The following is a 26958-nucleotide window of genomic DNA, read 5'->3' on the forward strand; positions in this document are numbered from 1 at the left end:
TTCGACTCCAGGTACTTGGCCCTTTCAGCCGCTCTGGCCACGGAAGCAGATTTTGTGTTCGCCCCTGAATGGCCTCCCGAAGTCAACTGGCCGACTCGCATGTGTAAAAAATTAGAACAGGCAAGCTTTTCTTGAATGAGATTATCCTTCCTTCCGGGGCTTCAGATTTTGTTGTCTTGACCTATCTAATATTTCTCCTATTAGCAGTGGCGTGACGTGAGGTTTTCCAAAAGGGAAGCTTCAAAAGTTGTATCTTAACTGTTGGGTTGTATGGAGAACGAATACTACTTCACAAAAAGTGATAGGAAGTCGTTTTCAATACAACCCAACAGTTGAAATGGACCTTCACAAAGAAAGTCGTTTTCAATACAACCCAACAGTTAAAATGGACCTTCACAAAGAAAGTCGTTTTCAATACAGCCCAACAGTTAAAATGGACCTTCACAAAGAAAGTCGTTTTGAAAACGAATACTACTTCACAAAAAGTGATAGGAAGTCGTTTTCAATACAACCCAACAGTTGAAATGGACCTTCACAAAGAAGGTCGTTTCTAATGAAAAATATCAGAAATCATGCTTTTTTAAAAGATATCTGTTGAAATTAAAGTATAGCTAATCTTTTTAAATTATATCTGTTGGATTGAAAGTAGCTAATCTTAACTCTCATTAGATAAAATTATGTTCTCTACTCTATGGTTACCTGTTTGGTTTCATTAATCGAGTGAGATTTATCTTCCAAATCTTTTGGTAAAACGGCTTCCCCGTTGCCCTCATATTTATCCAACAGTTAAAATGGACCTTCACAAAGAAAGTCGTTTTCAATACAGCCCAACAGTTAAAATGGACCTTCACAAAGAAAGTCGTTTTCAATACAGCCCAACAGTTAAAATGGACCTTCACAAAGAAAGTCGTTTTCAATACAGCCCAACAGTTGAAATGGACCTTCACAAAGAAAGTCGTTTTCAATACAGCCCAACAGTTAAAATGGACCTTCACAAAGAAACCGGGTCTTCAATCAAGCAAAGTTGCATTTTCCTTTCGGAAACGGAACCAAGTCCTTTACTGTGGGGCAGACCCTGAAAATTTGGACTCCGCCAGATTTCATGCTGCACACGCCACTGCCTCTTAGACTACCTATTAATTAATTTTTATAATTAATTAAATTAAACTCGGTAATATTTTCTTTTAGGTGTCACCTTCTTTTAGGTTCTTGAGAACCTAGTGATGGGTTTTTAGTCCGTCCTTCCTTTATTATTACAATAGTAATAAAAAGTTATTTTTTAGAGGAGAAGAAATTGCCCATCACTGATAAGAAATTACCCATCACTAGATCTTATTTCTAATGCTCTTTAGGTTTAATTTAATAGTTAAAGCTCGTACCTATTCTGTGCTATGTACTGTTTTACTTAGTAGTAACTAAATAGGAGGGATTATGTTGGAAGTGAATGGGAACTTGGGTAACAACTGAATGGGGCTTGTAACTAAATGGGAAGCAATGCTTACTTCCCTAGCCAATGAGAGAATACTTAGATTAAGTGGGACTATTTTTACTAGTGAATGGAATCCGCCATCAATTCTGATTGCTTTGGTAGTTTCGATACTTCCTGTCATAATGTCTTGTTGATGCAATACCCTACCTTTGAGGAAAACTTTATTGTCCACTTTTTTTTTCAACTTTCCTATGTTTTTATTCATTTATGTTTATTTTCTGTACTATGTCAACTTTCCTTCTAACATCTACACTGCAATGTACGAGTAATATAGGTACATTACTTACCTCAAGAACGGGCATAAAAGACCTCTCTTATGGCATATTTTGTCAACCAAAATTAAATCATTCCTAAAGCACGAGTAAATCTTGAATTATTCCTAAAGGGAATCTTTCCCTATTTTGTATAAGAATTTTCCCTCCCATTTAATGCTTTAACACAACATTGCACTTCGCGGGAATGCCTTCGATTGAATATTTTCGTTTGATCAAAACGCTTTCGAGTTGGTTGACAACATATGACAGAATCCCTCATTGTCCGCTCTACACCATCATTGGTCCCTTTACTCATGTATTTTGGTATCAAGCGTCTGTCTTCTTCATATATCTGTCATTCTTCACCTTGACTTAGTTGTCATCACGTCACAGGTATTATTAGCCTAAGCACCCACAGCAACTGTTACAGCATGTAATTTGCACGCTATTCAGGTCATTAATATTGTCGCTTCTTCTTCGTGTGAATGTGTTTCATTGTTAACACTCGTGATGTTTTGCATGATAAACAATATTGAGCAATTATAGATAAACATGATTCAAGGTACCAGGGCCTGGTATAACTGTCAGCGCCTACCCAGGGCCTAATGTTAAGGTAGGATCACACGATATGGTAGAGTGACGTGTGACGTATAATCTGGCAACTACCTACATGGTATGGAAGAGAAAATTTTGCCAGATTATCTGTCGCTCTTCCATATCATGTAATCCTAGCTTAAGGAGTTCCTAAGAATCAGTATCTGCTGTAACAAGTATCGGTCAATGGACAAAATATTGATGTTATCCCAAACCTGATAAGATGTTCCACGATGTTTGATCAGCTGTTCCACGAAGGACTTTTTACTCAGAAAATGGCATTTTTGTATAGATAAACATGATTCAAGGTACCAGGGCCTGGCATAACTGTCAGCGCCTACCCAGGGCCTAATGTTAAGGTAGGATCACACGATATAGTAGAGTGATGTATAATCTGGCAACTACATGTTATGGAAGAGAAAATTTTGCCAGATTATCTGTCGCTCTGCCATATCATGTAATCCTAGCTTAAGGAGTTCCTAAGAATCAGTATCTGCTGTAACAAGTATCGGTCAATGGACAAAATGTTGATGTTATCCCAAACCTGATAAGATGTTCCACGATGTTTGATCAGCTGTTCCACGAAGGACTTTTTACTCAGAAAATGGCATTTTTTATTCCTTGCGCAGAAAAAATGAAACGGGATGTCTTTTTTCTGCAGAAGAAGTGAGATGGTGCAAAGCTCAGAGTAAGAAATTCTCTGTGGAATCGACTCCAGGTCCTAATGAATGTATCGATAGGTTACACTGGGGCGTAAATACTCCCCTGCTTGGTTCATCTAACAATTAAGTGTCTGCATAAGGTATGTTGAGGCTGGGGTGTATATGCCCCATATTTGATTTAGGTTACACTGGGTTCCGTAAATACTCCCCTGCTTGGTTCATCTAACAATTAAGTGTCTGCATAAGGTATGTTGAGGCTGGGGTGTATATGCCCCATATTTGATCCGTCTAACAAATATCTCCTCCCTCATTTTCCAGGAAAGAACGGCCGGTCAGCGGTTGAACATTATCATCGTAGCTGAGGGCGCCATCGACAGAGATGGCAAACCCATAACGGCTGAGAAAGTGAAGGAAGTAGTTGTGGAAAACCTCAAGCAAGATACGAGAATCACAGTGCTGGGTCACGTGCAGCGCGGTGGTAGTCCGTCGGCCTTTGACAGAGTCCTGGTAAGTTTAGGGCTCGCATATGAAAGGGAAGCTCTTGACTTTTGACAGAGGCCTGTTGTACAACTAGGGCATCCGCCTACAAAATCATCGGATAGGATAAATAAAATTAAACCTTGTTTATCCTACCAGAATAGGACTAGAAATTCCCCTTATTTCAGCAGGCTAAACAAGGTCTCGTATAGGATAATAATAAATATGTATACGTACATGACTGAGAATACAAATTAATCTCTGAACCTGCTTGGAGACTGTGTCCGAACGGTCTCCCAACATTCTCAGAGGTTAACAAACACTATCACATGAGACTGTAGACCCGAGGGTAATGGCCGGGATCACACTTTTCCCATCTCATGAGATTGAACTATGATCAACTTTTTTCCCTCTTCAATCATGGATTAAACAATGTGATAGGTTGATTTCAATTTTTTAGCCAATCAGATCGCTGAATTATTGATTAAGAGTTAATTATAATCTCCGAGTATGGCCCGATCATAAGTGAATGAAGCTCAAACATTTTCTCTCTTTTCCAGGGATGTAGAATGGGCGCGGAAGCGGTGAGGGTAATGGCTGGGATCACACTTTTCCCATCTCATGAGATTGAACTATGATGAACTTTTTTTCCTCTTCAATCATGGATTAAACAATGTGATAGGTTGATTTCAATTTTTTAGCCAATCAGATCGCTGAATTTTTGATTAAGAGTTATTCATAATCTCCGAGTATGGCCCGATCATAAGTGAATGAAGCTCAAACATTTTCTCTCTTTTCCAGGGATGTAGAATGGGCGCGGAAGCGGTGATGGCACTCATGGAAGCTACACCAGGCACGGAACCATGTGTTATGTCTCTGGACGGGAACCAAGCCGTGCGTCTGCCCCTGATGGAGTGTGTGGAGAAGACAAAGGCCGTGGCGAAGGCTATGGCAGACAAGCAATGGGATCTGGCTGTGCAGCTGAGAGGCAGGCAAGTATTTCCCCATCCGTGTCACAAACACCTGCTTTTACGGATGGATATATTATTTATTGAATATTTTTCTTTTTATATTGGGGTCAAGTGGATTGGAACACATCACATGCCTTCAGGCACACTCCATTTGTCAAGGGTCTGGGTTTTCCTTGGCCTTGGGATCAATTTAATTTGAAGAAACCATTTACTGATGAAAATTTGTTATCGAATAACAAATAAATGGAAACTTATTAAAATAAATTTATTTAATAAAAATTCCAAGCAAAATAAAATAGAACGTCAGCACAAACCCTCATCCTTATTATGTACTAGTATGTAATTGGGACGTATTCTAATGACTTCATTGCCTAGGTAGGTAATAAATCGTGACTAAAATGAAGAATATCGATGAAAGAACGAGAGAAAATTATAATATTCAAGATAATCCATCGTGATATTATTTCCAAATTAAATCCTTATTCTCAATATAGGTTCACAGGAATCATCATTGCCTGTCCTATAATTACAAGATATCGGCTGATGTTTAGAATGAAGTCGCACAAATGTACTTCGCCCCTGTGTGGTTTTGGACGCGTAACATTTCGGCACTGTTGCAAGACGTGTTTGATATCTCTTGCATAGTGATGATGGTGTTATACTAGGTCTGCTGTATCTCGAGTTTAGTATTGTACAGCTTGAGACGTGATAGGCTGAATCAACACGGCTTTTCCTATCAAACTCCCTGTTCGAATAGTTTGATTCTCCTGTACCACTGTCTTTTTTCAGATATCTGGATTCAGTAGGGTATGTTTCATCAACTCTATCATACTCTGTAGCTTCTCTGTTCGAACAGTTTGATTCTCCTGTACCACTGTCTTTTTTCAGATATCTGGATTCAGTAGGGTATGTTTCATCAACTCTATCATACTCTGTAGCTTCTTTATCTAGCTTTTGTTTGACAGGGAATTCATTACTACTCACTGAACATCTTCTCACTGTTTCCACTCGCTTCACACCGTTCGTAATATCTTGTTTTTCTTGCTTCGGGACATGACTTAGCCTGGCGAACATTTTTCTTTTAAATTCATGCGCCAGTCTTCCCCTTCTCGATTGTTTCCTGCATTTACGATTGTCCACTATTCCCCACGTGTCAGTAGATTCGTCTTGATATTTCTTTCCATTGTTATTACTGGTTCGCGTATTTTTCCCGGTGATGTCACTATCGTTAAGTTGTTTCAGACGTCCGTAGCTGCTGGCAGGTGTGTATCCACTTATGTCTATTGTACCTCTTTTATATTTGCGTTCTATTGCCTTGCTACACGTAGGACTAATGTATTTGGTCGGACTTCTCCCCCATTCGTCATTATTCACATCATAGGCATTCCGTTTTGTATAGGCATTCCTGGTTTTGCCGTAGCGTTTAGATTTTTCCCAATCGGCATCTCCGGATTTCCTGTTTCTCTCAATGTTTTCCTTAAGGAACTCACATTCAAGGATAGTTTCGTTACTTCTGACTGTCGTATCATAGGCGATGGTCTTGCTTCGTTTTTCGTTTTTTGGTCTGAGTTCATTGTGGTAGTTTGGAATATGAAGGACTGTTTCATCAGATACTTCAGGTGTGCTGTTTTCATGTCCACCATCTCGTTGATTGCTGGAACGCTGTGTGAAGAATAATATAAGTACTATACAAAAAAGTGAATGAAAAATATCAGAAATCATGCTTTTTTAAAAGATATCTGTTGAAATTAAAGTAGCTAATCTTTTTAAATTATATCTGTTGGATTGAAAGTAGCTAGTCTTAACTGTCATTAGATAAAATTATGTTCTCTACACTATGGTTACCTGTTTGGTTTCATTAATCGAGTGAGATTTATCTTCCAAATCTTTTGGTAAAACGGCTTCCCCGTTGCCCTCATATTTCACTTTGCCTTGACCCAACTTCCTGAACCTTGCGAACAGTTTGGATCTAGCTGGTTTCTTTACCTCTTGAGTTTTGTTTCGGTGGTGTTTTTTCCTTTTGGTTTTCTTGAATACCTCGGGGTCCACGGTCTGTGTTTCTTGATTCGTTGTGGGCTCAAGTGTGGTGAGGCTGCAAAGGCCGCGCATAGGAGCTATCAAACCTTCACTGGCAGATTTGGCGATATCTGAGAACATTGAAAACATGGAATTTCAAAAAGGCATGACCATGTTTTTCTACAGACTTTATTCTGAATTATTTCTGTTATCAAGCATACCTACTAATAAAAGCGATATCCATACACTCGCTCATTCACACACTGATCGCTCTATCCCCAGAACCCCAACACTAAGAAAGCTGAAATTTGGTAGAATTGGTAGAAATATTCCTATTCTGTGCTAGGTGTCCCATGTGAGAGTATTTTGCCGAAATCTAAATCGATCTCGAGGTATGATCAATTTTATGTGGCGAAACACGGGTAACCTTAGGTATACTACTTATTTGTTTTCTTCTTATCATTCCCGTTAATTTGTAAAAATAAATAAATAAATAAATAAAAAAATAAATAAATAAAATAAAAAATAAATAAATAAAAAGATAAATTTGCCATGTCAGAAAATTGTAAAGGAGGCTCTTAGTAATGCTGTGATATCCACAAAAATTGTGAAGACCAGATTCACCACAAATAAATCATGATTTAGATTAGATTTAATATATTTGCCACTCTCTTACCTTCCTTACTACTATTCTCCAGTTCGAATCTACTCGCCCTAAAGCGAGTCGTCACACGGGGTTTATAGTCGTCACTATACTGCCTCGCCAGTAGTGATGAGGTCACACTCGATCTATACTTGCTCCGCACAGGTCTCGCATCTTGGCTGTACTTGGGTTTGAACTGGGTTTTATAAGTGGACAAGGTACCGTAGGATGTAGCGTGGGGTATTGTCCCGCTCCAGCGTATGAAATTGTTGGAGCATTTGATCTTGGGTACCGCGTACGCTAGTGTGGTAGGGAAGTAGGTACGGTACGGCGGGTTGTAGTTGTACCGGCTGATGCGGGAAATGCGAGCACTTGTCCCATAGCGGTTGTAACGTAACATGACGTCTTGATGCGTTTTGTGCTTACGGTTTCAAGTCATAAAGCTTTGCTGGAAATAGGAGGTTAGAAATATATTAACATTTTTAACGAGTTTGGTACTTGTTCAGAAGTCACGTCAATGGAAAATTGTTACAAAAGAGGCTGTCACAAATGAGCAGTGACCTGTGTTATTATAGGGTCAGGTTCAACACAAAAAGGAGCTTTCTTTTTCACTGTCAAGCCACTTAATATAATGAGAACTACTATCCACAAATCTATTGAAAATGGCCTTGTTAGGTACGTTCCATGTGTCTCGGTTACCTTCAGTAACGAAGATAGGACACACAATTACACACGAGACAAGGAACACAATAAAATAGTAGCTACTTACGAAACTTTACAAAATTTGCTAAGACACTTCAAATCCGTAGAATTAATTAAACTAAACTAGACTAGACTAGAAAACCCATCTCACCTTCTTTATGAATAACTAACAAATTGTCCCGTCTATGCCCGCTCATTGGGACATAGTGGTTCAAATCTACTTGGAATTTTGAGTGAGGCCGAAAATGGAATGTGTTGTTTTTTTAAAGCCTGTATTATAACTCACTGAAATCGCGATGATTTTCTCGCAGTGAAAGCGTGGCAGTGAGGCAATCATCTTGATGGCTATGATAATTTTCCACTGAACGTTTCTCTGAGATCGCTATCACTTCTGAATTCGTCTGGCTGGAGGACGTACCATTGGGCATATAAAGTCAAAGATAAGCCAGCCTAGTTAGCTTAGTTGGTAGTGCGTCTGCCTTGTAAGCGCTAGGCCGCGGGTTCGATTCCCGCCCGGGGCGGATAGGACGTACCATTGGGCATATAAAGTCAAAGATAAGCCAGCCTAGGTAGCTTAGTTGGTAGTGCGTCTGCCTTGTAAGCGCTAGGCCGCGGGTTCGATTCCCGCCCGGGGCGGATTTTATCCCGTTTCTCTGAGATCGCTATCACTTCTGAATTCGTCTGGCTGGAGGACGTACCACTGGGCATAAAAAGTCAAAGATAATAACATGCACAGGAACGCATATTCTGTGTCAAAACATAGTCCATCAACATCGTGTGTCAAAACATAGTCGATCAACGTCGTGTGTCAAAACATAGTCGATCAACGTCGATTCACATCGATCGACGCCCGTCGCTATGTGGGGAGTGGGGACACACCTTTGAACCAATTAAACATGACAAGAACATGATTACTGCGAGAGCTCCTTTAGGAGGATCCTGCCCCTCTAAGTAGGTAAATGAGAAAGAAGTAATTTCTGATTTTTTTTTTCTATTAATTTTCAGGAGCTTCGCAAGAAATCTAGAAACTTACAAAATGTTGACCCGACTGAAACCTCCCAAGTCTGCTTGTGACAAGAACATGATTACTGCAAGAGCTCCTTTAGGAGGATCCTGCCCCTCTAAGTAGGTAAATAAGAAAGAAGTAATTTCTGATTTTTTTTTCTATTAATTTTCAGGAGCTTCGCAAGAAATCTAGAAACTTACAAAATGTTGACCCGACTGAAACCTCCCAAGTCTGCTTTTGATGAGATGGGCCGCGGTTTGGTAAGTGACTTGGGAATTTATCATTATTAAATCAATACATAGGTTGGATTTACAATATCTTGCTTGTGTTTATGGTTTGTTCCTCGAACTTCAATTTACTACTAACAAGCAATTTAGTGAACCATACACAGAAGCCAAATTCCAGTCTGAACACATAGTGTTTGTAGTGTTCTAGTCTAGTCTAGATAATAATATCCCACGAAACATCATTTCTCATACACTAAAAGTCCGATTTGAGGCTTAGGTGTAGGGACAAACAGCCCTAAAGGATGGGTTAAGCTTCTACAAAACATTTTGCTGTTTTCTTACCCCATCATATACACAGAAGCCAAATTCCAGTCTGAACACATAGTGTGTGTAGTGTTCTAGTCTAGTGTAGATAATAATATCCCACGAAACATCATTTCTCATACACAAAAAGCCCGATTTGAGGCTTAGGTGTAGGGACAAACAGCCCTAAAGGATGGGTTAAGCTTCTACAAAACATTTTGCTGTTTTCTTACCCCATCAAATTCTTTAAATCAATCAATTTCCTCTTTTCCTGCCTACCTTTTTCTTCCTCTGGACGCAGAGATTTCAACTTAGCAAGGTATGTTTTTCTCATTTTCTATTAGGATCAAATCTGGGCCCTATTCCTTAAAGAGATGTGTTACACTTTGAATTACATTGCAATTACAAGCAAATGCAGCATGTTTCCCTTGACTTTTCTTAAATTTCTCCCCTAATAATTAACTTCTAGCTTGAAATGTACAACACTATCCCTTTCAGGAATGAGATTTGCCCCCCTCCCTCTCTCATAAATTTAGAATATTAGAGTGCACTAGTATGCACCAATAAATACACTCCGATAATATTTAGAGTACATTAGTTGCCCCAAGTCATCTCTATATTACCTGCACGAACGTAAAAAGTCTGAATGAAATTTCTCATCACAACCCATTAGTTAATTTGTCAACACATAGCATTTTTCTCCCTTCCCAAAGCATGTGGTTTCCCATGGATTCCTTGCTTCATAGATGTTGGGTTCAATGCCCTCAAAAAAAGAAAAAAAAAATGCATGCTAGTTGATTCATTGCAAATATTTTAACAGGACAATATTTCTGTTACTCTTGTGTTGACCCATCTCCCAAGTGAGGGTACAGTATCCTCGCCCATCTGATGAGGGGCACATGTGAAAGGCATTCTGTAATATACGTATACTGAGAAATAGGAGTTAAGTGTCTAAGATAGTAGCTTTTGTTATTGTTAGGGAAAAAAAATAAAAGTCAAATCGTGAGTCTAATACGTGTATTATGATGTTTCATGTCTATTTCCATAGCAAGACTCCATGTGGGGAATGGTAACTATCACGTATCTTATGCTATTATCAAGCTATGCTATAATTTGCACTTTCAAGCTTAAGCCGCTTTTTGCCTTTCACCAGATTCTAAACTGTAACAACGGAGGTCTTATCGTCCCGAAATTGAAGAGAGGAGTAGGAAGAAAGGCAGCCTTTCCGAGGAAAAAGTTCATTCATTGCAAATTAAGGACAATATTTCTGTTACTCTTGTGTTGACCCATCTCCCAAGTGAGGGTACAGTATCCTCGCCCATCTGATGAGGAGCACATGTGAAAGGCATTCTGTAATATACGTATACTGAGAAATAGGAGTTAAGTGTCTAAGATAGGAGCTTTTTTTATTGTTAGGAAAAAAAGAATAAAGCCAACTCGTGAGTCTAATACGTATATTATGATGTTTCATGTCTATTTCCATAGCAAGACTCCATGTGGGGAATGGTAACTATCACGTATCTTATGCTATTATCATGCTATGCTATAATTTGCACTTTCAAGCTTAAGCCGCCTTTTGCCTTTAACCAGATTCTAAACTGTAACAACGGAGGTCTTATCGTCCCGAAATTGAAGAGAGGAGTAGGAAGAAAGGCAGCCTTTCCGAGGAAAAAACCTTATCTGTCTAGTATTGAAGATAGCTTTTTGACAGCCAGCCTAGTTAGCTTAAGTGGTAGTGCGTCTGCTTTGTAAGCGCTAGGCCGCGGGTTCGATTTCCGCCAGGGGGGGAATGGGATAATGTTCGTTCTCGGAACGGCTGGCTTTCTCCTATCCTGTCTTCCTTTTCTCTTCGATTTCGGGACGATAAGACCATAGCAGTTACAGTTCCCTCTTTTTAAAAAAAAAAGCTTTTTGACAAACGCTAAAGTTCGCTTCGGGCGGGAATCGAATCCGCGACCTAGCGCTGATAAGGCCGACGCGAGATGGGCTTCGCTCAAAGCTAATTAGGCCTGGCTCCTGTAGGAAAGATATGTGAAACAAGAGTTTAAAATGTGCTCAAAGATTACAAGGCTTGAATAGGATTGACAATCCCTTAGTTTTAGGAGTGTGTTGTAATGCCTAGGTTACTGAAGAAATGGACAGCATTACGCAGAAAGGAACCAGCCAACAGAAACCATCTTTCCAAAAAGCGTATCTATTAGGTATTTTGCTTATGATCGAAGGTATTTTCATAGAACATAATATAGAAAGAGTCTTCAGTGGTTGCATTTTGCAGAGTGTAGAGTAGAGATTTTAGCCCATCTCTATGGTAGAGTGGTCAAGAGCACTGACTCTCAATCTATGAACAGAAACGAACCACTCAACAAAGGGAACTGAGAGTAAAAAAGAAAAAAAAATCATTTAGCCGATTAAAATTTTTTATGGTTCTTTTCATCTTTTCTGCTTAATACTGCCCAAATATGTGTTAAACATAAAACTAACTAACTAGGCTTTCTCAACTCAACGTTTACCCCCTCTGTTCCTCACAGGAAGGCTACACTCTGGCCGTGATGCACATAGGTGCCCCTGCCTGTGGTATGAATGCCGCTGTCAGATCCTTCGTGAGGAATTCCATGAGCTTACCTTTGTCTTTTCTTTTTGTTTCTTTAACAGAAACGAGAAGTGCAATGATAACTACAACACGGATTTCATCTACAGACTTTATTCAGAAGAAGGCAAGGGATTGTTCAGTGCAAGACAAAACGTTTTAGGTAAGATCCTAAAACTCAAAAATTTCATTCTACGAGTGATATTCGAGCTTGCTTTCTCTTGCTTACCAGGCGAGTGACCATTAGGCTACATCACCAGGTTGACCAAAACGGGAGTAACCTACTGCCTTTTTTATTTGGTAGCTATCTAGCTATGAAACAACTGCTACTCTTTACGTCACAACTCTTTGAACTTTTTCCTTAGAACGGCAATTTCGATCTTTTAAAGTTACTTTTTTCGGAGTTTTGACCTCAGATTTGCATTTTTCACAATTTTTTACGAAGGAATCGACCTTTAATTTACAAGTTTTACTCCTATTATCTCAGGTCACATGCAGCAAGGCGGATCCCCATCCCCGTTTGATCGTAACATGGGCACAAAGCAAGCCGCTAACACGGTAGAGTGGATGATAGACCAGCTCAAGAAATGTACCAAGCCAGACGGCAGTGCAAGTATTTCCCTAATATAGGCAAATAATAAGTTAATAACATCAATACCAGTGGAGTTACGTTGTAAAAGTTCATACGTTTAAAATACTAAGATGGATGATAGCAATAGCTTAACAATGTAAAATGGAGATGGCTCAAAGCCTTAGGAAACGAAGTGGTAATTCAGGGGAAAAAATAGGAGAGATTTTAGCACTAAATCATATTCCAAATTTCCAATTTTCCAATTTGGAATTTCTGAGCATGAACAGAAACGGAAAAGAACCCTTATTAAGAAGTGCAAAATCTAAAACAACATTCTTCTAACAATTAATAACATCAATACCAGTGGAGTTACGTTGTAAAAGTTCATACGTTTAAAATATTAAGATGGAGAATAGCAATAGCTTAACAATGTAAAATGGAGATGGCTCAAAGCCTTAGGAAACGAAGTGGTAATTCAGGGAAAAAAAATAGGAGAGAGATTGAAACGGAAAAGAACCCTTATTAAGAAGTGCAAAATCTAAAACAACATTCTTCTAACAATAGGAAGAGGAAGAGACTGGAAGAAAATTACAGGCTTGCAAAATATCGCCTTTTGACGTGCTTTTGTAACTCAGTCGCATTATTAATTACATAGTTATGTACTGTATTCGTCATTCATTTTAATTAAATTATACGGGAACAAATAAGGGAAGGAAGGCTATGTAAACTGTATACTGGGACACAAGGTCCGGCTAAACATTGATAGAATACATGACAAGTCTAATTCTAAAATTAGCACCCATAGGTATGCGATATTTGAAATATCAAAAATATAAAAACTAGGCATTTAAAATGACAACAAAAATAAGTGAGAGCTAAGATCCTAAAAATATCTCTGGTGTAATAGTGGTAATGGTAAGGCACAGAAAAAATTTACAAGTTTGGGAAAAAATAGGAGAGATTTTAGCACTAAATCATATTCCAAATTTCCAATTTGGAATTTCTGAGCATGAACAGAAACGGAAAAGAACCCTTATTAAGAAGTGCAAAATCTAAAACAACATTCTTCTAACAAGTCGAATCAGTGAGTCTAAAACGCCTGGAATTTAGAAATTCAATGCAACAAGTAGTACTCGCTCCCGAATCATGAAGTCAGAAGTGGCCATAGTTTCGGAACCGCTTCAGAACCAGAACATAAGGGGCTTAAACCTAGAGATATGTAAAGATTCATTGAGCTAAAAAAATGAACTACTCTTTTCAGTGAACTAGATCCTCAAGAGTAGTTCTTTCAAAACTTGAAACTCGCGTGATTTTTAACGCCGAACCGAATGATGCAACTTCTAACACTATTGGACTTACAGTTGAAAAGTTACGGGTTCGATACTCCCCTGTGTGAAGGGATTTTACTAGTTTTTTATAAACAGGCATGTAAATAGTCAATCCTACACAGGGGAGTAAGTATCGAACCCGTAACTTTTCAACTGTAAATTCAATAGTGTTAGAAGTTGCGCCATTCGGTTCGGCGTTTTCAACTGTAAGTCCACCCTGAATGGTAACTTTATCTACCTACTTCAATCCCTACAAGTGCTTATGTTTCAATTCACCATAGGATATTATGCTCAACAATATTTTCCACCGATTAGCGAAAAAAAAAATTAAAATCCCAAGTGTTAGCATTTAGTAATAGCGTTTCAAAGTTTAAAACGCGATTTTCTCGAAATGAGAAAAGGTGGACTCCCATCTTTTTTCCCGTGGGGTCTTCATTTGTAAAAAGTAATAAACATTCCCTTTTTCAGCAGGATGAAGTGGTTAGTGGTCTATTTTCTATGTTACATTTATGCTGGCTTTTTCTCTTTTTCTAATACAATAATTATTATCGAACTTTGCTTATTTCAGGCATATCAAGCCGGTATTCAACTGGTAGAAGCTCGTTCTGACTACAAGGAGTTCTGTATTCCCATGGTAGTCATCCCGTCCACCATCAGTAACAATGTTCCCGGCACAGAGTTCTCACTGGGCTGTGATACCGCACTCAATGAAATCACAGAGGTAGGCTCTAATTTATCATAGGCCTGATAGATGCCAAAATTTAATGGACAAGCAAATAATCAGATGTTAAACATGTTTACTACATTTAATCAAAGTTAGACAAAACCGTTCCGGGGTAATTACTTTTTTTTTTTTTTTTTCTTCAACATGATCGGAATAGATTAGAATATGCCTTGTTTGTACGGCTCAAATATGAATGTTAGATCCCTTATGTTGTACTCTTGTGATAATAAATTTAAGAGTGTGTTATAAGTTATAATAGGAGGCAGAAAGCTCATGTTTGTTAACACGATTAGACAAAAATACAAGAATTACTTGTTATCTGTAGAGTAGGTATTATAGGTATAGGTAGATAACGGTTCGTGTTCTCTTCCTAGAATGTAGTCTTTGGCTGTTTGATTCGGCAAAACTGCCATTTTGTTTGCTAGGTATATGGATTATAAAATTATGGACATTTACAGTACTGCTTAACTACATACATCATGTTTCATGTTAGTAAGAACAATTGAACAAGAACAATGTTACAATACATAAAATCCTACCAACACAAATTTCAATATTCTGTGTAAAGATATGACAATGGAAACCATTACAAACTACATTCCCCAATGAAACATCAATTTTCAAATTGATTTTTTCGGTTAGTAAAGTTGTTATGACAAGTGCTACAAAAATTACACAACGGATAGAAAATAAGGGCAGTAAAGGTGTAAGAAAACTATGCAAGAAATAGTGCTGAAATAAGAAATAGATATAGTCAATGATAAGTGCTATGGAAAAACCAAGAACCAATGGGTTCTCGCCTTTTAAAAGATAAGCGCACATTTATCCACATTTGCATCCTGGTAACGATAGTACGTTCTGTCATCAACTCATCACCATTCGGCTACAGCTGAAGCCGCTACAACAAGCAGTTGTTGCAGTTGTACAGTGTCGTTAAACGAGTTTTTAATCTGCGCTTACCTTAATGATGGATGATACAATTTTAGGTGCACGGCAGAAATGAGAAATAATCGAGGAAGAACTTCAAAAACATTACAGATAAAAAAAAAAACATGATCACAATGAAATTCTAGGTCTAAGCACATTCAAGAGCCTCTATGATACAGCCAAAGCTAGCGGACCCCATGGAACACTGAAGGCACGGTTGGTCCATTGAGAATTGCCTGTCATGCCGAAGGTCCCGGGTTCAATGCCCTCCATCGACAAAAAAATTGCTCTAGTTTTTCGACTGGAAATATAATTTATGATGCTCGTGTGTTGGCCCAGCACCTAAATAAGAAGTAAGTAATGTGTCTCTTTTCATCCATCAGATAAGTTTTCCCCCCCCTCCCCCCCCCAATTTTTTGACCGATAAAATCAAATCGTGACTTTCTTCGTGCAAAGTCAGCAAATAACAGCTCTGCTCTCTACAAAGTTAACAGAATATTGTTAATCATACAAAGAACCATAAACCAATCTACGTCTACTCCTTCACACATATAAAATCAACTTTTTATTCACCTCAGACACGTCACTATTTTGCCAATTTACAACAAAGTTTGTTCCAAAGATCTTTTTTTTTTCAATAGAGGGAACTGCAACTGCTAAGGTCTTATGGTCCCGAAATCAAAGAGAGGAGGAAGACAGGATAGGAAAAAGCCGAGAACGAACATTATCCCATCAGGATTAAACCCGCCACGGACGGGAATCGAACCCCCGGCCTAGCGCTTACAACGCAGACGCGCTACCAACCAAGCTAACCTGGCTAGCTACACTTGGTTTAAACCGACAAAACAGTGACTTGTCTCAAGTTATTTAGAAAGGGAAAATCGGAAAAAGCCACAACAAATGCACATTTTCTACAGTTCCCCGCCGAGGAGGGCCCAAACCAACGCTCACCAGTGACTTGTATAACAACAGTGGGGTCTCTGATGGGCAATAGCTTAATAAGATCCCCCAGTGTAAATAAACCCGGCTGTACATATGTGTTGCTACTTTTTTAATAAGTGATTCACCACCGTTTTTATTTCGTATCTATGAAACAACTGCTAGAAACATGTGGTCCATATCGTGGCATGCCGATCCTGTAGTATATCCTTTATCGTGCCGGCCGCTCACACTCAGATCGTCTGAGACCTGGGCCTGAAGCTTTGCCCGGGTTACACGTTCCGTCAGTCTGGTGGTGTGAGCGTGAATGGCCGGCATCAGAGATGGGCGATAAGAGACACAATATTTCAACATTAAAATGCTTGGTCAACACGAAATCACTAGAAAGGAAACATTTGCAACATAAATAAAAATGTGCAATTTTTTGTCAACTCAGGGAATCGAACCGAGTTACAATTACCATTGAACCAACCGTATTCCCTGAAAGCATGGCGCACACCTATACGTTTCGATTAGGTTGTTTAATAAAAGCATACATATTTAGCATGTTTCCGACTTGAGTTGGGAGCATGCTTTCATGAAACAACCTAGTCTTGACGGTGACGGAACATTTAAGACGTATGAGAGTGCGTGTTGCTTAAAACGTTTAACATTGCCAAACTCACCCAAGTACGTAATCTCCTCAGGATCCACAGAGGCCAAGGTTTCCAGCCATTCCTGTTCTACCAATCCCATCAGGCCTATTCTCTTGCCGTTCCACTGGATCGCATGACTGATCTTGCCTTCGCCTAGGGGTCTGCCGGTCTCGTTGTCGATTACATTGGACATCAGCCAGGGGAACGTACACTCGGATAAACGCTGCTTGAGAATTTCTAGACCGAAATCTGAAATGAACATTTTTTTTTCACAATGGTTGACTTAATTGATTGTTTACTTTATTTTTAACAATAAATATAGAACCTCCCTAAGATTACAGAACCTTCTGGAAGTTCACTGAAGTTAAGCAACGTTGGGCGTCGTTGGTATCCGGATGGGTGACCGAGGTAATCGCGTGCTGTTGACTTTTCCCGGTCCCTTTGAGGCTGAGTGAGAGTAATGTTAGGAGGCGGGCAGCTTATCGCCGAATGAAGGTAAAACCCGCCACTAAATTTTCAATCCATATTTCCATACACAATGTCAGCGAATACATAGGTAATCATAATCAACTAATCACTTACCGAACTCATGGTTGCCCAGGACTGCACAGTGCGTGTTCAATTCATTCAACACTTTGGACATATGCTCCCCCTTCGTAAATGTGCTCACTGTAAAATCAAACAAAACAAAAGCTTACTTTGGGGAGCCAGCCTAGTTAGGTTGGTTGGTAGCGCGTCTGCCTTGTAAGCGCTAGGCCGCGGGTTCGATTTCCGCGCGGGGCGGATTTTATTCTGAACGGATAATATTCGTTCTCGGATCGGCTAACTTTCTCCTATCCTGTCTTCCTTCTCTCTTCGATTTCGGGATGATAAGACCTTAGCAGTTACAGTTCCCTCTATCAAATCTCTTCATTCAAAACAGTGACTTGTCTCAAGTTGATAGAAAGGGAAAATCGGAAAAAGCCACAACAAATGCACATTTTCTACACTCCCCCTCGCGGGGGCCCAAAACAACGCTCACCAGTGACTTGTATAACAACAGTGGGGTCTCTGATGGGCAATAGCTTAATAAGATCCCCCAGTGTAAATAAACCCGGCTCATACACCTGAAAGTGAGAAGAGATTGCGATAGGGAAAAGAAGAAGAATTGTGCTGTGCCTTGCCCGCGGTCGTGAACAAACCAAATGCTTACTCGAATTTAGAATTTAGTTGTAAACGGTCTTCAATCTTGATTATATCGTGTTTCAAGAATTTAGAATTTCTCTCTTTATCAGGGAATCGGAAGGGAGGAGGATGTAGAGAGGAGGGAAAAAGAGCAGGTCGAAAAATAGAGGGAAGGTCGAATACAGACACATTTAAAGAAGGTAGGTACATAAGACAAAAAAGGTATAAAAAAGTTTTGAGAAGAAAACAGTAGAGAAGAAACAGAAGAATAATTAAAAAGAAGAGGACGAAGGAGGAGGGGGGGGGAGAGAATATTTATTTATCTTTTGTTTGTTGCTTGTCAATTATCATGTTCACTGTTGTTGTTGTTGTTGTTGTTGTTGTTGTTGTTGTTGTTTTTTTTTTTTTTTTTTTTTTTTTTTTTTTTTTAAAACCCCCCTTTTTTTAAAAAAAAAAAAAAAAAAAAAAAAAAAAAAAAAAAAAAAAAAAAAAAAAAAACAACATTATTTATTTTTATGTTATAATAATTATTTAACTTACACATGGACGGAGAGTACACATCGCCACTGAACAGAATGAGGGGGTTCAGATGGGAGAAACTTTTCACCGCCGTCACAAACCGGGGTGCACCAGCCACTGGCTCCTCCTTCCTCTCCTCCACATTGTATACGTCATTGTAATGAATGATAGTGATGACGTCACTGCCTCCTCCCCCTCCTCCCCCAGGGGTACCCTCACCCCCACCATTCATACTCAGGGCACGCTCACTCGCCTGACGAAGATCTAGGGAGGCCTGCGTAATTAAAACAGGTGATTAAAAAAAAAAACAACAACAACAAAAAAAAAAAAAAAACAAAAACAAAGTGTTATGTAACCCTTAAAATTATCTGTAAGAATAATATCCTATTGCCATCCAAGTCTAGCTGGGGGACGTTAAACAGAGAGTAGACTAGTGTCTGTGGGACTATAAACAAGGAGGAGAACAGCTAATAACCCTAACCAGCCTAGCTGGCAGTTTTTAAAGGGTTCTCCCTGCTTTTAAAAAACAAGCACAAGTTCTGCCATCACCATTCGGCTGAAGCCGCTACAACAACAACAACACTATTGTTGTGGAGAATATCTCAGACACGTCGAGAATAAAGTTCAACATCTTAGCAGATTTTGAACCCACGCCCTCCTAATTAGAAGTCGAGCAATTCCTACACTACACTAACGAGGCAGGAAGTCAGTTGAAAATAAATATAATTATAAATAAATAAAATATATATTAAAAAGAAAAAAAAATGTGATAAATGTCACAAATTTTCGGTGCTCACTGCAACATTGTGGAATTTTTCCAAATATTTACCTAAAATACCTACTGGCACCGGTCGCTATGTGCATTTATAAATACATAGCTACTCATTTTCTCACGAGGGTAAGTCGGCCCGCGATATCCAGTCACGACATCGACCATTTGCATGTTAACAAAATTTTCGAAGAGATATCTCGAAGGAGTAAAAGCTTCTTGCTATGTCGTAGGAGAAGGAAAAATAAACTTTCTTCGCTGGCAATAGCTTAGACAACCTCGGTCATTTCCAATTTTTATTTAAATAAAAAGATTCTTCTTCCAAAAGCAGGAAAATATCAATAGACAACCTCGATTTTCAAAAAGTCACCTATTTCTGTCGATTATTTGATAGAATGCTTCAAAAAATTACGAAATCAAAAATACTTAGTATACGCTATACCTACGTAATATGTATGTAGGTATGTAAGTAGTAGGTCTAGTAGGTACATATATGTATATTTATGAAACATTTATTTATCAGCTACCTACCAGCCTACCACGAGTAACAGGTAAAAGATACCTAAGTACCTATGTGCACTAAAATAATTTTAAATGTAAAATTAGATAAAAAGGTACTTGAACAGTATGTAGGTAGGTAAGTAAGTAGGTAACTACATTATTGTGGTCGATCAACGTCGATTCACATCGATCGACGGCCGTCGCTATGTGGGAACACACCTTTGAACCAATAATAGTGCTTATTTATACTGCTCGCATAGGACTGAAAAGTCCCTTTACTCCAGCAGTAGGCTACTACTACTATTAGTCAAAACATAGTCGATCAACGTCGATTCACATCGATCGACGGCCGTCGCTATGTGGGGACACACCTTTGAATCAATTAAACAACTACTGGACTTCAAGTTACTAAGGACTTTACAGTCCTAAATGATGGACCCATTTCGCAGAGATTCCTTTTAATACCCAAAATTCATTTGAATTTTAATAATAGTAGCTTCAAGATTTACCCATCATATTGTGACAAGAAAGACGCGAGATGGGCTTCGCTCAAAGCTAAGCCTGGCCCCTGTAGGAAAGATATGTGAAATAAGAGTTTAAAATGTGCTCAAAGATTACAAGGCTTGAATAGGAATGACAATCCCTTAGTTTTAGGAGTGTGTTGTAATGCCTAGGTTACTGAAGAAATGGACAGCATTACGCAGAAAGGAACCAGCCAACCTGAAATCAACTTTCAAAACCCCTAAAAATTGCGTAGCTATTGGGTATTTTCATAGAATATGATATAGTAAGAGTCTTCAGTGATCATAATCTATGAACAGAAACGAACCACTGAACAAGGGGAACTGGGAGTATAAAAATGATCTTTTAGTCGATTAAAATTTACATATTTTTGGATGGTTCTTTTCATCTTTTTTACTGAATGCTGTCCAAATATGTGTTAAACATAAAACTAACTAACTAGGCTTTCTCAACTCAACGTTTACTTCCTCTGTTCTCACAGGAAGGCTACACTCTGGCCGTGATGCACATAGGTGCCCCTGCCTGTGGTATGAATGCCGCTGTCAGATCCTTCGTGAGGAATTGTATCTACCGAGGTGACACCGTCATTGGTATTCATGATGGTGTGGAGGGATTGGTTGCCGGGAATGTAAGTTATAGTCCTCTGTTACCTTTTCTTTCTTTTTTTTTACCGATATATGAATAGCTTTGAATATTTTAATGAAGAATTTGGGCGAGAAGGATTTCGCCTTTATCTACATATCTATCGGATTTCGCCTTAGTTGATTTAAAAATATGAGACCTTGGTTAGACTGCCGGGGTAAAGGGACTTTGCAGTCCTATCCCAGCAGGATAAATAATTCTATTCGAAAAAAAACCGCGAAAACTATAAATAAGCAAATTAGAATAAGGAGAGAAAAAAAGTAAATAATAATCCCCTGATCACTACTCAATTGTCCTCACAAGACTGAATGCACCTGTATTCTAAGCATAGAGCCGAATATACTTCGAATCTGTCAGGATTGCCAGCCGCCTGGTTAGCTTGAGTGGTAGCGCGTCTGCCTTGTAAGCGCTAGGCCGCGGGTTCGATTCCCGCCCGGGGCGGATTTTATCCTGATGGGATATAATGTTCGTACTCGGAACAGCTGGCTTTCTCCTATCCTGTCTTCCTTCTCTCTTCGCTTTCGGGACGATAAGACCTTAGTAGTTACAGTTCCCTCTATCAAACCTCTAAGACAGCCCCAACTGCTAACTTTCAAAACAAAAGGTCAATTTACAGGTTTAATGTTCCTAGGTTTAATCCCGTCCTCTACTGTCTCCTATAAATAAATTGACCTATAAATTGAATTTTAAAATTAAAGTCTCGCTGAGTGAAGACCTTTTTCTCCAAGGAGCCCATAACACAAGCAGGACCAACTTTGCAGAGTGTAGAGTAGAGATTTGCAGATTGTATGCAGAGTGGGAATATGTTCCAGCCCAAGATTTTTTGTCCTTCAGAAAAATTTATTTGCCCTTTGGGACTACAAGCTGCGTGGTCCCAAAGGTCAAATAAATCATTAAAATAAACAACTTATAATGGTATATTTTCCGTTTCTCAGGTGCAAATCATGCAATGGTCAGACGTCACAGGTTGGGTAGGCCAAGGAGGAGCCATGCTAGGAACAAAGAGAACTTTACCCGAGAAAAAACTGCCTCAGATTGCGGCCAAGTTAAAAGAGCTGAAGATTCAGGCCTTGCTTATCATTGGAGGATTTGAGGTGAGCTTTTTTGCTCTAACTTCTTCTTTTTCTTCGCCTTTTTCCGTGTACAGATGGGGTCGGCGTTTTTCGTCAGCCTCTCAATCAGCCCTATCTAGGGTGATTGCTTTGGGCTGGCATTTGGTTTTGGCTACAAATTTTACGAGTGGATGCAAAGGTTGAGTGCGAAGGCTTAAATCAATCAATTTCCGCTGGTCTACTATTTCCCAATCCGGATCTGTAACTGAATCCCAAAATCGAGTGTGAGCTAAATCTGAAACTTTTTTAAATCAAATCCATAAAAAGAGCTCAAATCTATCAAATCACGGTACAGTAGACACTTGAACAAAAAAATATTCGATAACAGAAAAGCGAAGAAAAGCCAGAAAAATACATTTTTATATATCTATATCACAATACCTTCATCTCCTTCTTATTTATGGTAGGAACACACTGTTTGGTGCTGAAACCGGCTTTAGATTTTGACGAATGGTAATGGCAAAATAAAGCAAAGATATCTTTTTGTATCAGCCATACACCAGTGGTCATGTTTAATTGGCTCGTCCTGAACCGCAGTCAACTATTGTGAGGACTTGTGCTGATAACAGGGACTTTTTTCAATACTATGTATGTCCCTATCTCAACAGGATGAACAAGGTATAATATACAATTATTTTACACAATTCTCTTCTATCTTCCTCCTATATTCTCAGGTCACATGCAGCAAGGCGGATCCCCATCCCCGTTCGATCGTAACATGGGCACAAAGCAAGCCGCTAACACGGTAGAGTGGATGATAGACCAGCTCAAGAAATGTACCAAGCCAGACGGCAGTGTGTTTACAGACTCACCGGAGACAGCGGTGCTCATGGGTGTCATCCGGAGACAGTACTGCTTTACACCGCTGCAGACGCTGAAGAAGGAAACTAACTTCGAGTGAGTAGCGTTTTTTGTTTGTTTGTTTTTTTTTTTTTTTTTTTTTTTTTTTTTTTTTTTTTTTTTTTTTTTTCCCCCGAGACTGGAAAAAAAATACAGGCTTGCAAAATATCGCCTTTTGACGTGCTTTTGTAACTCAGTCGCATTATTAATTACATAGTTATGTAGGTACTGTATTCGTCATTCATTTTTCTTAAATTGTATGGGAACAAATAAGGGAAGGAAGGCTATGTAAACAGTATAGTGGGACACAAGGTCCGGCTAAACATTGAAAGAATACATGACAAGTCTAATTCTAAAATTAGCACCCATAGGTATGCGATATTTGAAATATCAAAAATATAAAAACTAGGCATTTAAAGATTTAAAAATTAAAGTCTCGCTGAGTGAAGACCTTTTTCTCCAAGGAGCTCATAACACAAGCAGGACCAACTGTGCAGAGTGTAGAGTAGAGATTTGCAGATTGTATGCAGAGTGGGAATATGTCCCAGCCCAAGATTTTTTGTCCTTCAGAAAGATTTATTTGCTCTTTGGGACTACAAGCTGCGTGGTCCCAAAGGTCAAATAAATCATTAAAATAAACAACTTATAATGCTATATTTTCCGTTTCTCAGGTGCAAATCATGCAATGGTCAGACGTCACAGGTTGGGTAGGCCAAGGAGGAGCCATGCTAGGAACGAAGAGAACTTTACCCGAGAAGAAACTGCCTCAGATTGCGGCCAAGTTAAAAGAGTTGAAGATTCAGGCCTTGCTTATCATTGGAGGATTTGAGGTGAGTTTTTTTGCCCTAAGTAGGGCTGCCTGGAAGAGGCTGACAAGAAACGCCGACCCTATTTAAATAGGAAAAGGCTAGGAAGAAGAAAATACGTGTAAATTTAAACTTTATTATTATTATTACTTTGTCATATAACGCCTAAGCATGAAGTGAACCAGCCTTAGTGGTGTATTGATTATTAGTTCCCTAACTACAGGTGTAATGTCGTGTGAATTTGAACTTTATTATTATTATTATTATTTTGTCATATAGGTAACGTCCAAATATGAAGTGAACCAGCCTTAGTGGTGTATTGGTTATCGAAGTGGAGGTTGTTGGTTCGAATCCAAGTCATAAAATATTGCGTGGTGTATTAATTTGTGGGAACAACATTTGAAGACCCCTCGGGAAAAAAGATGGGAGTCCAATTTTCAAAAAAAAATGAGTTAGATACGTTATATAGTACTTCCCCCCCAAAACTATCGATTTTTGAAGTCAGAAATGCGAAAAACAATGAGGGTACAGAGCTAGAACGATTTGAAAATATCATACACACGGAAAGAAAGATGAATGTCGCAGAGTCACAGCAAGAAAGATGAGAGTCCAAGATCCCAGTTTCCACGTGATTTCAGCTTTCTCTCTTGTTTTAACTTGTCGGTTCTAATTTCAGTTGTAATTAGTGCGTGCCAAAAGTCAGTTCTACGGCTACGGGCGGTTTGTGGTAATATTATTAAAATAATTGAATATTATTCAATGCTTAAGGTAGGAAAAACCACATACCTACTTTGTTTTTTCATTTTTTATAAGTTTTAACAGCAAAAAAGATGAATGTCCAGTTTCACCCCTGGACTCTCATCTTTATTGATGTTTTTTGTTTGACCTTTGAATACAATTTTAATTTTTAAATTTTCCCTACAAGTGCTTATGTTTCAATTCACCATAGGATATATGCTCAACAATATTTTCCACCGATTAGCGAAAAAAAAAATTAAAATCCCAAGTGTTAGCATTTAGTAATAGCGTTTCAAAGTTTAAAACGCGATTTTCTCGAAATGAGAAAAGGTGGACTCCCATCTTTTTTCCCGTGGGGTCTTCAAATGCCGTGTGTGAAGATTCGTAGTAGCTTAACCCATCCTTCAGGGCTGTTTGCCCCCACACCTAAGCCTCGGAGTGGGCTTTTCGTGTATGAAAGGTTTTTACTACCTATTACCATTTAGGTATTCATTTATTTCCTCCTGTTTCCTTTTTACTTTCCTTATCCTATAGGAAGGAAAGTAATGTAATCGGGTCTAAATTTCGATGGTCAGTTTTTAGTGCCAAAACACGTTTTGAGGTCCCAGAGCCTAAATCCAAAGCCATTGGTCCGTGTGTGTGTGTGTCTGTCTATCTGTAAACAAAATATCTCGAGAACGGTAAGAGCTAGAGACTTGAAATTTGGTATGCAGCTGTCAAATGTGACAAGGATGCGACACGAAACTTTTGGTTAAGACGGGTGCAACGGTTGGCGGCATTTTACCGCTTTTTGGTGGTTTTCGGTGTAATTATTTAACAATATCTCAGGAACGGTATGAGCTAGAGACTTGAAATTTGGTATGTAGTCCACAAATGTGACAAGGATGCAACTCAAAACGTTTAGTTAAGATAGGTGCTGCGGTTGGCGGTATTTTTACAGCTTTTGGACAGATTTCGACCGTTTTTTTGGCGGTTTTCAGCTATACCGACTAAATTGTTAGAGATATTGTTGAATGTGATAAACTGTTGCTTATCCCCTTCGAATGGGACGTCCAGTTATCCACTCTTTACTTGCTTGCCAGTTTTTTATCTTACTTAGTGAATGAAAAGAGATTGAACTTGTGTAATACAAAGAAATGAAAGGAATGGACTTTATTGAGAACAAAATGTAGACACGAAGAAAAACTTGTCGTTTCCTCGAAGCCTAATTTTGAGTTTTCATCATAGAAACTATGGGAGGTTACTGTGGATACCTCGCTACCGTAGCTGGACTAGCTGGGGGAGCAGATGCCGCGTATATCTACGAGGAGAAGTTCTCTATTAAAGATCTGCAACAGGATCTGTACCATATGGCGTCTAAGATGGCCGAGGGCGTACAGCGAGGTCTTATTTTGAGGTAATCATAAGCATAGTTCAATATGGGTCTATATTTTGAGGTAATTTTAGATCCATACAGCCCCTATGTTCGTATAATATCCCCATGAAACACGGAAGCACTACTGAGCGGGATCTATAGGTACTTGAATGGGTGTCCGGCTGGGAACGAAAAATGCTGTTGGTTGTTGGCTACCTATTATTCACTGATGCACTCAGCTTTGTGAGGATTTTATTATTTTTGCGGTACAGTTATATGAGTGTTATGGTAATTCGGAAGTGTTCGTATCAAAACCCCAGTATTTTATCCACTGAGCTACCAACCCTCTCAAATTGTATTTGCCCATGAGCTTACCTTTGTCTTTTCTTTTTGTTTCTTTAACAGAAACGAAAAGTGCAATGATAACTACAACACGGATTTCATCTACAGACTTTATTCAGAAGAAGGCAAGGGATTGTTCAGTGCAAGACAAAACGTTCTAGGTAATATCCTGACCCTTACTCAAAATTTAATTCTACGTTTAAGATTGCGTTCTCTTGCTTAGCAGACGAGTGTCCTAACCTCTAGGCTAAATCAGGTTACATAACGGGAGTAACTTAGTCCTAAAAAAAAAAAAAAAAAAAAAAAAAAAAAAAAAAAAAAAACGATGAAACATATCTACACGTTGAAATTAGGATAGGTATTTCAATAGTGAGACAGACAAGGGATATGTTTTTTCTGTACCGTTCTATCTCGTGCGTATCTAGTCCTATGAGAAAGTGTCGAACCCTCAATCCCTTAATTAGGAGACCAACTAGGTAGGGTCTGGCCCGATAAGAAATACAATAAAATTGTTTAAATTTGTATCAAGACCTAAAAAATGTAAAGGAAAATAAGAGTTTTCTTTATACACTGAGCAGAAAATGAATTCTGATT

General features: G+C 38.9%; 2 protein-coding genes, 1 long non-coding RNA gene and 1 other non-coding gene across 6 annotated transcripts; 3 read left to right on the plus strand and 1 right to left on the minus strand.

Moving 5' to 3' along the window:
- Positions 1-26626, plus strand: LOC103516513 (ATP-dependent 6-phosphofructokinase; the record flags this gene model as incomplete). Its single annotated transcript, XM_026828892.1, has 12 exons — positions 1-120; positions 3318-3506; positions 4278-4468; positions 8814-8933; positions 8987-9074; positions 21012-21158; positions 22108-22303; positions 22959-23181; positions 23725-23740; positions 23796-23958; positions 25884-26064; positions 26428-26626. Coding segments are annotated over 12 exons (1794 nt in total), but the record flags the coding sequence as incomplete, so codon positions are not given.
- Positions 4878-8179, minus strand: LOC103516509. Of its 3 annotated transcripts, none has more exons than XM_026828889.1 (5): positions 7960-8179; positions 7140-7554; positions 6434-6594; positions 5320-6109; positions 4878-5220 (listed from the first exon to the last, which is right to left on the minus strand). In XM_026828889.1, exons 2-5 carry the CDS (start codon positions 7504-7506, stop codon positions 4919-4921), a joined length of 1620 nt encoding a protein of 539 aa, XP_026684690.1. In that variant the 5' UTR covers positions 7507-7554; positions 7960-8179; the 3' UTR covers positions 4878-4918. The 3 variants fall into 3 exon arrangements, with proteins under 3 accessions (XP_026684690.1, XP_026684689.1, XP_026684688.1); XM_026828888.1 differs by having other exon boundaries at positions 4878-5258; positions 5358-6109; positions 6293-6594; XM_026828887.1 differs by having other exon boundaries at positions 6293-6594.
- Positions 8372-8444, plus strand: Trnat-ugu. The gene has a single exon. It is a non-coding gene; the product is annotated as a tRNA-Thr (tRNA).
- On the plus strand, positions 11995-12530 carry LOC113470456. Its single transcript, XR_003393503.1, has 2 exons — positions 11995-12094; positions 12419-12530. It is a non-coding gene; the product is annotated as an uncharacterized LOC113470456 (long non-coding RNA).
- Positions 26627-26958: the final 332 nt, after the last annotated feature.

The sequence above is a fragment of the Diaphorina citri genome, unplaced genomic scaffold (genome assembly GCF_000475195.1).
Source record: "Diaphorina citri unplaced genomic scaffold, Diaci psyllid genome assembly version 1.1 scaffold1588, whole genome shotgun sequence".
In the NCBI taxonomy this organism is placed as follows: Eukaryota; Metazoa; Arthropoda; class Insecta; order Hemiptera; family Psyllidae; genus Diaphorina; species Diaphorina citri.

Bases quoted from the DNA above. Each gene is read 5' to 3' on its own strand.
- LOC103516509 (XM_026828888.1), bottom strand. From the start codon at position 7,506: ATGTTACGTTACAACCGCTATGGGACAAGTGCTCGCATTTCCCGCATC. The intron at 6,595-7,139 runs GTAAGAGAGTGG...CAATGTTCTCAG, and splicing joins GGAGAATAGTAGTAAGGAAG to ATATCGCCAAATCTGCCAGT. The intron at 5,259-5,357 runs ATACCCTACTGA...AGTTGATGAAAC, and splicing joins TATGATAGAGTTGATGAAAC to ATACCCTACTGAATCCAGAT.